This window comes from Halyomorpha halys, unplaced genomic scaffold (genome assembly GCF_000696795.3).
Source record: "Halyomorpha halys isolate HHAL.00 unplaced genomic scaffold, Hhal_1.1 Scaffold51.1, whole genome shotgun sequence".
NCBI lineage: Eukaryota > Metazoa > Arthropoda > Insecta > Hemiptera > Pentatomidae > Halyomorpha > Halyomorpha halys.
Window position 1 is genome coordinate 2,904,975 of NW_027108122.1, and position 12,160 is coordinate 2,917,134.

The 12,160-nt window shown below is 30.3% G+C and overlaps 1 protein-coding gene across 1 annotated transcript in view; it reads right to left on the reverse strand.

The window, feature by feature from the left end:
- Positions 1–755: 755 nt before the first annotated feature.
- The window catches only part of LOC106690563 (forkhead domain 102C), an 18,286-nt gene continuing 6,881 nt past the window's right edge, over positions 756–12,160 (reverse strand). Inside the window, exons 2-3 of the mRNA XM_014436034.3 lie at positions 6,131–6,302; positions 756–2,282 (exon numbers count right to left, since the gene is read on the reverse strand). Coding sequence (XP_014291520.1) covers positions 2,028–2,282; positions 6,131–6,302 — 427 coding nt within the window. The 3' untranslated portion in view covers positions 756–2,027. The remainder of the gene's footprint in view (positions 2,283–6,130; positions 6,303–12,160) is intronic.

Here is a 12,160-nt window from a genome sequence, read left to right on the forward strand (position 1 = left end):
GCTAGTTAAATTTACTACAAATTAGTTAATAATGTTTATCTTTATAGGAGTAGTAGTTTTTATGATTTTTGACAAAATAAACTCAGAAAACGTTAATTTCTAGTTGTTCGTATAAAATGTTGGATTTTTGAAAAAAATATATCTCTAGATCCATAATATGTCTGCCAAAACTCAAAGTAAAGGAAATTTAACTTACTATAAAGTAGTTTATGACACTTATCTTCGTAGGGGTAGTAGTTTTTATGATATTCACATATGAATATAAATTTGGTAAATGAAAATTTGTTCGAACAACTATAAATCAATTTATTTTAGCAAATTTCATGTAAACAGTTACACAGTTTTCAATAAAGTAATCAACACGTGGGGGGAGATAACTGCCTTTGTTCTCCTCTTGTACTAGCTGCTTTGCTTTACAGTAGCATAGCTGACATTTTTTTTTTTATTAACATATTCCATTAGTTGTTCTAAGGCTTACGGGGATTGTTTTGTGAAACCCTACAAGCTTTGGGACATTCTGTAGTACGACTCCAGTAAACAAAATGTCTTTGGCACATATCCAGTTAGAAATGAAATCAAAACTTTTTTTGTCAGAAGTGCCACTAATAAAGCAAAGCAGCATACTTTCAAGAAGGTGGTATTGTATAAAAAATAACCATACTCGGAATTAATACGATTTATTCTTAATAACTAATATTTACAAGGTATGCACGTACATAGTCTATGTAATAGTACAACATAAATAATAACTTATTTGTTATAATAATATACATTTTATAAATATCTTTATAAACCACTTTTGTACAAATTAACATGGAGATCTAGGAAAAACAAATAGTTTAAAAGTTTTATCAAAAGTAATTTTACTCCATACATCTCCCACTCCTAGATAGCAATGAACTTGGTAACTTTTTTTTTTTTTAATTTTTATTTTAATCTTAATATTTTACCTGCTCGCTACGCCTTAGTAAGAACATTCCAGCTAAACACAATATATAATAATTAATCATTTGATCACAGGGATAATGTTAAGTTCTATGTACAACTACCCCTCAGTCCACTCTTAGCACTTTGGACTCCCTCGTTCTACCTGACAACATACCGCCGTGTCTAATAAAGCAATCTTCTCTTTCTCAGCCTTTGGTTAAAATAAATTTAATTACAACTTCAAACGAAGAATTTATAAACGCCAAGACCGTCTGTGGCATATATGTTTTATTCTAAAATACCTGATCTGTTTGTTCTTTTTAACTTAAAACAATTAATTTATTCATTGCATTTTAATTTAATGTTATGTTATCAATAATAATTTATTTTTATATATCCAGAACATCCATAATCTTCAAGAGTTGAATCGTAGGGTGTGTTGGTTATTATTCTCGGTGTATGGTTGCAAATTGAATTCGCGTTAGGTTGGATAGTAAAAAAAAAATCATTGTTTTAAACTATTTAACTAGAACTTGGTAGTTTTTCATTAGTAAGTTCCAGAATAAATACTAAATCAACAATATAAACTATCCATATCATACCCAGGTCGTTAATTATATTAATGGAATGTTCAATCAAAAACAACCCTTTGTGGGGTAAATTAATAGAAAATGTTGAATAGATTTAAGTAATTTTTGGTTTTCTTCAACCTTTTACATCTTTGTAACTACTATTAAATAAATGTTTTTGATATATTATTAGTAATGAGAATGTTACGGATGATTTTAGATTATAGAGAAAACGTTTTAATGTTGATGGAGACGATTATCAGCTATAGTCAGTAACAGTATTACAGATATCGATGTTAAGCTGCTCATGTATAAACAGATTTAAATTTTAACCAAACGGAGATGTTTGATTAGGTTGTTGAGAAATGTTCCTGTGCGGTCCTCGTATCGAATGACTTGATCTTGACGCAGGTTCTAAAGAGTGAATTTTACTGGAGTTAACCGTAGACCTATATTGAAGTGAAGGAAAGCTGTAGGCGGTGCCGGCCGAGCTCTGCGCGGACTGAAGACGCACGCAGACAGACAGGCAGCTCAGACCCTGGGCAGGCAGGACTCCGGAGGACAGGCCTGTTGGTAGTACTTGGCCATGAGGTGGCGGTTCAGAGTGTGGCAGGGCCAGGGGGACTCCTCCTCTGGGTCCGGGGCCAGGAGGGAGGCCACGTCGAACTGCCGCTTCTTCCTGGGGCCGGGCCAGCTTGGTGCCGCTGGGGCCGGTGCGGGTGGTGGGGGCGGGCTGGGCGAGTCCGCGCCGTCATCGTCCACCGCTAGGCCCATGTGTCTTCTCACCTGCGGATCATATTCCTCAGTTAGTTTACATCTATATAAGACCTTCAATTACTTAATAATTAATATTTCAATAGAGTAAAATAAATATAGTTCCTATAAATGAAATAGAAAAAAAAAATACAATTTTGGAACTATGGGGAGGTGATTGAAAAAGAGTAATTCAAACGAGCAGATACGGAGAGATTATTAAAGGATGGTGATATCTATTAGGAAGGGGCGAATTCCAAAGGATAATAGAGTCTGGGGCATAGAGTGAGGCAAAGGAGCCACTCGGTCATACTGGAATCTTTCAAGAATGGCAAAAACTCATCCAATTAAATACCCTTAAAAAATTATTACTGTACCTGTTAGGTAAAAATTGAATATTTTTTAACAGAAATGCATGTTCACTGTTGAAAAATATAGTATTTTCCAAAAAAATTTTAAGGAAGTATACGTAAACAAGGGGGGTTCTTTTAATGCATAAACTTAGTACACTAATCTGGCACTTGGTACTACAATAATAAATTACCTAAAGTCTAAAATGATATAGCTATACCTCCATACACTTTGCGAAATTTAATCCTTTAAATTTTACTAAATTACTTGTAAATTATATGTAATTGTATTTTTATATTTATGCTATTTGTATTATTTCAGGAGTTACCTGCTCTATAACTATGCAGTGGCCATTTCGAAAACCACTCCTAGGCCTGCGCAACACACAATGCACACATTGTACACACATACAAGGTAGTGGTTATTTTTTTCTATCATCTTTACATAATAATTCGTGAATATGGATTATTTTGCACTTATTCTGGGTTGTTTCAATGTCTCGAAAATATTTCACTCCTTTCACTTCTTCAAACTTTCGAATAAATAAATTTCTAGCTTCAGTCAAGTTTAGTTAGAAAGTTAATTGAAGAAGATGATCCTCAGAACTACATCCGACTAAGTAGTAGATTTATTTATGAAGATGGAGAACATTGAGTGTTTTGGAATCATCATGACAGAAATTTAAAATAAATAAATAAAATCAATAATGAACCTTCGTAATAATCAGCCAGATTTTTAAAATATATTCTATTCTATGTATCTTTGAATCCCTCAAACTCAGAAAGGTTTAAAGGGTGTAAAGATACCCAGATTAAAAAAAAAATTTAATCAATTCTTCCGTCGTCCGCACCTTTTCCTCTAGACCACAGGTTCCCAATCTTTTTATGGCGGCGCAACTTTTTTTTAGTATAACTAGGAAATTAGCGGAACCCTTGCATCATCATTAGATACAAATAGAATGTCAAATGCCATTTTTACAACAAAAGCATGCAAAAATTGAAGAAAATCCGAGATGGTAAGGTTCAAAACTGTCTTGAGTTGACGTGGATTGACCCATTCCTTAATTATTTCGCGGAACACCTGGAAGAGGATTGAGAACCATTGTTCTCAGTGTAAACTGTGTTGGTACACTATAAGCTGGACCAATTTTTATTAGATTTGGCACCAAAGTCGCAGGGTAGATCATTCTAAAAAAATTTCATATTTTATTTTAATTCTAATTCTAACCATCTTGAGGTGTATTAAGGGAAATAGTCGAACCTGTGAATGGTACCAAATCCTGCAAAAATTGGTTTAGATATAGTCTAGATGAAATGGTGCGGACAGCGCAGAGATTGATTTTTTCGTTTATTATTTTTTTTATTCTGAATATCTTGAAAAACCTAAAATTCAGGTTTTACAAGAGAATAAAAACAATTATTGCCATAGCCGATTACAAATGTTCACTATTAATTTTTTTTTTCTAAATCTCTTTTTCGATGATTCCAAGTCACTTTTCTTTATCTTCTTCTCACTGTTTCTTTATCTTAATGAATGAACTAGATGTAGTTAGAAAAGCCGCGATGAACGAGGTATGGAATCTACAATCAGCGCCATTTTAAAGCAAACAACGGATGGTAATGTTGAGTTCCAAGGATCTTGGTGGGGTAGGTTACCTGCGGCTTCGATAGCGAGTATGAAAAAATTGTCTCAGTAGTCTCGGGAAAAAAACGCTGGCGGCAGATGCCGGATGGAAATATATTATTGTTTAATTACTGGATTTAACGTAAAACCTCAAATTTTAAGGAGGAATTAACTCTTAGTCGATTTATCAAAAATAATAAACTAAGAGGAAAATCGAAATAACAATCCTTTTTTTTTTGTGTGTGTGAAATGGCCTAAAACCCTTATGTAAGAGGCTAATATGGAATGTGGTAGATATTGTGCCATTTTATTTCATAAATTTTGTTTAGATACCAATTGATTCCATTATTTAAGAAATTATGGGTTAAATAGCACTTTACTATAAAAATACTGATTTTGGAGGCCATAATCTGTAAAAGAAAAGCATCCATATTGTTGGTAGTTTAGTTTTCATCATAATTTATTTATTGTTTTGAACTCTATTACATTTGGACCGTTAATTTTGGACGGTATGAATTTAAAGAGAAAAAAAAAAATAAAACAATAACGTCTAAACTTAATTTATGGTCTGCAAACAACTTTGAAATAATCCAATTCTTCTTCAAGTTTTGTCAATCAATAGGATAAATCTTGTACGATTAGTATTAAGGCTTTTTTAAGAATCTTAACCTTGAAAATTATGAGACTAAAGCTATCGCCATACTTTGTTTTTTACATGAGTGTTTCTTATAGGTCATACACATAGGTCTTACTATTATACTATCTTACTATATACTAATGAATCTTATTGAGTTTATACCCATGCAACGAGTATAATCGACGGTTAATCGAATAAACAAGAAATTTTTCATTTTTTAACATTCACATTCAAAAATTCATAGAATCACTGGAGAAGGGAGGTATAAGAGAGTGGAATATCCACAAAACCTTGGTCCGCCATGCTTTAACTTATGGATCAGAAGCATGGGCCTTTAAGAAGCTAGATGAAAATAGACTTCTGATCTTTAAAAGATCAATCATGAAAATGATTTTTGGTCTTGTTAGAGAGGGTAGTATTTGGAGAAGGTGAAATGTCGAATTCGCGGGCCTTTGTAAGGATATAGACTTGGTCAAGTTTATCAAGATGGGCCGGGCACGTCGCTCGTATGGTTGATTCATCGATACCCAGGAGGATGCTGTCCGGAAAGATGCATGGACAAAGAAAGGTTGGCAGCCCAAACGTAAGATGGGAGGACTCTGTGACATCGGACCCACGTGCTCTACTGGGAGTCCGAAACTGGAGAGCTGATCGTATTGACTAGCGAAAGCTTTTGGAGGAGGCCCAGATGTGTATGTGTGTGTGGAATAGGGAGAGTAGCGTAGCTAGGGTTGAGAAAAAAAGAAAAGAGGGAAAGAATGAATAAGGAAAACGTAATATAGCCTTGTGCGAGAATATGGAAAAAACAATATAAATATAAAATAAAATTCTTTAAAAGATAATATTTATGATATATTGTATTTAGGATATAGTTAGTTCTTGATTGAAAGGTGAAAAGTAGAAAAAATATTGTAACTTGTATTGCTTAACATATATGTGTTTTTATATATCCAATCATGGATTAATAAGTATGCTAGAAATCAGACGTATTTGAGCAGCATGCCGAATTTTTCAAGCATTTTTCTCTATTAACAAATACAGAATAATCTCTATCGTTCTCTCAAATATATATATATATTTTAAAAATTGAATATAGGTATGCCTATAAGGCATGCTACAAACGCAATGTGGCTTAGCTTCATAGCTAATATTATTATTATTACATAAATATTCACATATCTATCTGCACTTTAAATATAAATATATAAATATAAATTAAATTTCAAAGTCAAGCAGTTTCTTGTAGTAGTTATTGATCATGACAACCTACCTTTCTCTGTGCTTTCCTCCGCCTGAAGTCACCCTTCTTGAAGTCTTCCACGTTGGCGGGGTGAATCGCCCAGTAATGTCCCTTCCCGTTGGCGCTCCTTCCTGCCTTCACAAAGCAGTCGTTGAGGGAGAGGTTATGTCTTATAGAATTCCTCCACCCTGGACCTCTCGTCCTGGAAAGGCAAAAGTAAAACTGCTTGTAAAAGTTTGTCTTGTTAATGGATGAAAAATGTAATATACTTAAAATTATTATTTATTAAAATTTTAAATAATACATAATAATAAATTTTATGTTCTTCTAGTGAAAAACATAAATTTTATCAAACGGGATTGAGGTTATGCAGAAGCAAGAGAGTAATTGATCAGGAACGTATAGCGAGTATATTATTATGTATGTAATATATTTTACAAAAGAATAATTGCTAAAATAGAAGAAGAGTTCTGTAAATCTTCTGAAATATAGTGCAGTGCGAGCATCACTAAACTTTCACTTACTGCTTTGAGATAAAATTAGTCCTCAACGTTTTGAAACAGTAATACTTTCTTCAGGGTGAAAATAATATGGAAATATGTGAATGTAAACTTTGCCTATTGAAATAACAACCATGGAAACATTGGAATGGAAATTAGAAACATTTATTTTCTTTAGTTAATTATCAAATTCCTCCATATTTTATATTTATCCATTGTTTATTACTATCAGCAATGAGATGTAATTAATTTTTATAATTAAAATATTAAATATTAAGTACTTAAGAAATCGGTATTTAAGCTCCAAATAAAAAAAAGTAATTTTTGAACTTTTTTAAAAAATAAAACACTTTTTTATGATTTTTAAAATTTTGAAATTTACTTTAAAATTAAATGATAATAATAACGAATATTAATATTCTTCTTGCCATGAACTTAGTTTAACAAAAATTAACTTAGCCACCTACATTTGAATGCATTCCTGAGAGACTGTTCACACACAGACCATTTTGCGATACTTAGTAATTTGAATTTAGGGGATCTCAAACGTGTTTTTGTCGAAAAATTGAATTCGAAAGTTTGCATGATTACAGTACTTTCCCATACTGTATACCGAAAAGAAAGCGAGTTTATTTGAAAGTTTAGTCTATTTCTACGGGCAGCTGTAACTGAAAAGAGTTTTTATCTGACTAAAAAAAATTTATAAGTATTAAAATTGAGTATGGTTTTATAAATAAATGATTTATTGTAGTTATATTTTTAATGTAGTTATAATATTTATATTTTTTGTCTTCATAAAGACTATTTAAAAATAATATATAATTAATGGATATTATAAAAAAAAAAACTAATATTTTCTATTTACCTGAATATTCAGTTAACTTATTAAATTTATTTTAATTTCGACATTCACTCAAGATAATTCATTAAAAAATTTACATAATTCAGCAGCAATTATATATTGAATCCATAAAGAGTTTGAATCATAAACAGACAAAAATTACTGACACAGAGATAACAGTGCGGAACGCAGTTGCGTGAGCTTTATCAGTATTAACAAATATAATCAAGCGAAAGGGTTAACACATGTACGCTTGAAAAATTAATATTTTTCGGTTTTACATTCAACCGAATTAAAGATGAAGAAAATATCTTTCATTGCATGACAACGCATTAGTTAATAAAAACAGCTTTTTCAGTTTTTATTGAGATCTAAAAAATGCGTCGTAGTTTTTTTTTCCATCAGCTGTGGAAATTGCAGATGAAAATTAAAATATATTGCCTTTAAGCCAAAATGAGCTTAACAATAATAAAAAAAGTATTTTGCATTTAGATAATTATATGATGTTACTAATGAAGACTATTATTCTAGTTAGAATGCAAGCTCACCAGTAGTAATTGAATACTAATTTATTTCTATGGATTCAGATATGGAACTGTTAAGGTTTGGTTTGGAGGTGCTTAGGCCTAGTATGCTAAATTTCTCAAAATGGCCGCCTTATTTTAGGTTTATGGACAATAAGCTTAGGTTTATAGTCCCAAAGTACGACAAGTGTAACAATGTAAATTAGTAAAATTTAAAGGATATTTGCATATTTAGGTATATGATTTTGAAAGCAAACTATTTTTACCGACTGTGGTATATAGTGCCGGTTTAGTGCAGTTAACTTAGTTTTATACCTGGAGAAACCCATTTATAATGAATTAATTTCAATTATTTTCTTGTTTTGTTTTTTTAATTTTCTTATATTCAGAAGTAAAAACTACACACATAAAACTTTTCCACTTTTTTTTATGTACACACTTATCAAAATTATGGGTTTTTGAGAATTCAGTATATTTATAACAGCTGACGCGCATTTTTTGTTTAAAATAATTCAGTTTTTTCGTATACTATACAATAAGTACAGTAAATGTTCATACCAATTATTGAACTATTTAAAGTGCGAACCATCGGAATATCATTTTATTCAAGAAAAAAACTAAAAAACATTTCACTCATTTTTGGTTCAATGCACATCTTAAAAAAATAAACCGCGTGAAATAAAGTAGAATAAATATGCTAACATTGAATTCTTTACGTTTGATATTTTGCTTGATACAGCTTTTCAAACATCAGTATTTTTTATTTATTTTGGCTAATATCATAAAAACTACTATTCTTAGGGACATTACTATTATAAACTATTTTTCTTTTGATATTAAGAAACTTAATAAACATGTTGATTATTATCGATTTATCGCTTTACTTGGTGAAATAAGATTAATCTGATGTATTTTTATCCTTTCAGGAATGCTTATAAATAAATATTTTTACACGATTTTAATATCAAACAAGATGCGTTGAAAATAAGTCTTGAGAAACGTTCGAAAGCTCTAGAACTATTCGACACACAGCCGATTATTAGGGCTCAATGTGAAGTTCGTTACGGATACACCACCATATAATATGTAATGACTAGCTTCCTTGAGATAATAGTTGTTACGGTTTTAACCAAAAGTTCCTATATGTTTAGAAAACTGTATCTCGGAAAATATTGAACGTCAAGATTTCTATGAGGGTTCGACTTGACGCTGGTTAGCAGAATAACAAAGAAATTTCTTGATATTTTAGCTACTTGTAATACTTTAAAATTTATTGGCTATAAAACTAAAAATGTACGGGGGGGGGGGGGCATTTTTAAAAATCGGCCAAGTTAGGCCTGCATACTCAGGAAATTTTTTAAATAATAAAATTAAATAATTTTAGGTTAAAACATTGAATGATAATTCTAATTGAATTTTGAAATATAATTAAATAATGTCTTTAACAAGTAGTAGTATAAGGTAATACGTCATTCTTCTTACTAATGAAAAGTAGGTTTTATAATAAGTTTATTATTGTAAAGATTTTATATCCGAATAAAACTTTTTAAAAAAAATACTGTTATCTTCTAAAACTATTGGGCTCAATCAGATGTAAATTAGTTTCATCAATAATAAAAAATCTTTTGCCTAAAAAACGATGAGTTTTGCAAATTAAAAAAAAAATTATTTATTAATATTTTGCATCTATATTAAAATATATACAAGTAAATTTGATGTTAGTTATACAATGTCATGATACAGACAAATTATGCAATTGTCTATTTAATTGTACTACGCGTTGCTCAAATTTTATCACTGTAATTTACATATATTCTGTAGTTTAGATTGTATTATTTTTTTCAATTTAGTGTAAGCAGAAAAAAAATATATTTCAAGTCTGTATTCCATCCTTTTGATTTGTATCCACACATTTTTATTATGTCACCTTATGTGTAAAGTAAAATATTACATAGAACAGACCCTTCACGTTCAATTAATTCCATGGCGTATCTTTAGGCTATAGCTAGACTATACCACCTTAGCTAGACTCATATCAACACCTTATTAATGCCATAAGGCAATCAAAGGAAGAAGACACAGTAAAGTATGTATAATACATTTCATGTATTATTTATGTATGAAGTACTAATCTTTATTTTAATGGAGGGTTAAAAATAAAAAATAAAATGTTAATATAAATTAATAATACTTATATATAAAATTTTAAAAATTCACTGGCGTTAGCCCTAGGCTGCTATTATTATTATATTACTTTAATTGGACCCTGCATAAAACACCTTATAATGCCGTTTGGCAATCCGTGGGAGATGAAGCAGTAATATACATATTACATTTTATATATTATGTGTGTACTAATAATATTCCTATTTTTTTAGGAAGGGTACGAAAAAAAGAAAAGTAAAATACACAGTGATTACTAAAGTGATTTTTTTAAATATAAAAAAGCCGTTTTTTTTTTTATATAATAGAGAGAGAAATATTATTGAATGTTTCTTTATTACTATTTGAGTAACAATTGCATCTTGCAGTAATTTATTTTTCTTGACTTCAGTTCAAGTTAATTGGCCCTAAAACAGAAACTACTACCATTTTGTGTACATTATTTACTATTTTAGTCATTAAAAGGCTATTTGTACAATGACTAAATTCCCCGCTGGAGATCTAAAACATAAACACACTGGAAACACGCGGCGTTTGTGATAAACCGCTACGTGGCCACAAACAGACGAAAAAGGGCACTTAAATTAATTAAATTTGAAACTCGAAAAAAAAAAAAAGCGTGAAGTAAAGGTGAGATGGTCGGCTCTTTGAAACGCCTTTTATGGACTCAACGTGGTATTTATCAGAAGATGAGTGGCGATGGCAAAGTGTCTTCGTCGGGCGTCATCGATTTTAAAGGCTTAGTACTCTCCCGGCGGGGCTTTCATATCCGATATCCTCGTAAATAAATCACCATTATTCAACAAATATTACAAATTTCTGTCATTGGACATTATTTGCTTATAAGATGAAATCATATTTTTGAATATTGGAATTTATAATACCAGAAGCTAAGGAGGCAATGAAAGTTAAAATAAATCACTCATTAAATAGAATAGAAAGAGTTTTTTTATTTACATATTACATCTTATATTATACAAATATTAGTATATTGTAGTGTAGTCACTGGCATGGCTAAATAGCGTCTGTGATAGAGATTTTCTATGATTTATTAATGCCAAGTCGTAATGTTTTATTCAATTACTATTAGACCCGACAATTAGTATATTTAGTGATGTAAATAGATTAATTGAATAAAATTGAAAGTTTGATGTAAATTAATATGTTTAGTTATTTACTCATTGGAATAATGATTTAATTGATTGCTTTTAATATCTATGTAGCTTATAGCGGTAAATAACATTATATAATAAAAATATATCGTAACAAAATAGAAATAACTTCAACACATTTCAACCAATTTTCACCCAAGTTGAGAGTGGTTCGGGGCTCTATGAGCTACACCAAAGGGCACGAACCGAATCTAATTGTTGATTAGAACCAAAAGATTATAATCGCAGATATTAAACAAAACGTTCGAAATGTTTTTCTTTATTTGGAAACAACAATGAAAAATATTTATTCTTTAAAAATAAACAATCTAAAGGTACGGGAATATGTTTTGAAAATTCGGCATTTAAGCCCCCTTAATCTATTTCAACGAGGATAAGACTACCCGATAACAGAAAAAAAACGAGTTTAATCAAAATCATTAGAGTAAGCTTTGCTAACAGAGTTAGTAATGTATAAATAATAGTTTTAAATATATATATGATATTTGGTAACTATATAGATTTAAAATGTTTTAAATAAAATAGCAGTTAATAAAATTTTTAATAAGTATTATAAAAAGTATGGTTTATTTATTTAGTCAATACTGATATTGATCAACTATGTCTCAAATGCAGATTAGTTAATTCTAATTGTAAACTGACCATAGTATAATTTTAAGAAAATGTAGATGAAAAAGTCTTCTGGGGTATAAAAAATAATACGTCATAATAAACAAATTAGTTTTTTAAAAATTCAACTCAGTGCTAACATTTTAGTTTTTCTGTTTATATGAATATGAAACCAACACCTCTACCCTGGAAAGATTCAACTTATGTAATATAAATATTTAGTGATTTTTTTCCTTTATAATTTGCCTTAT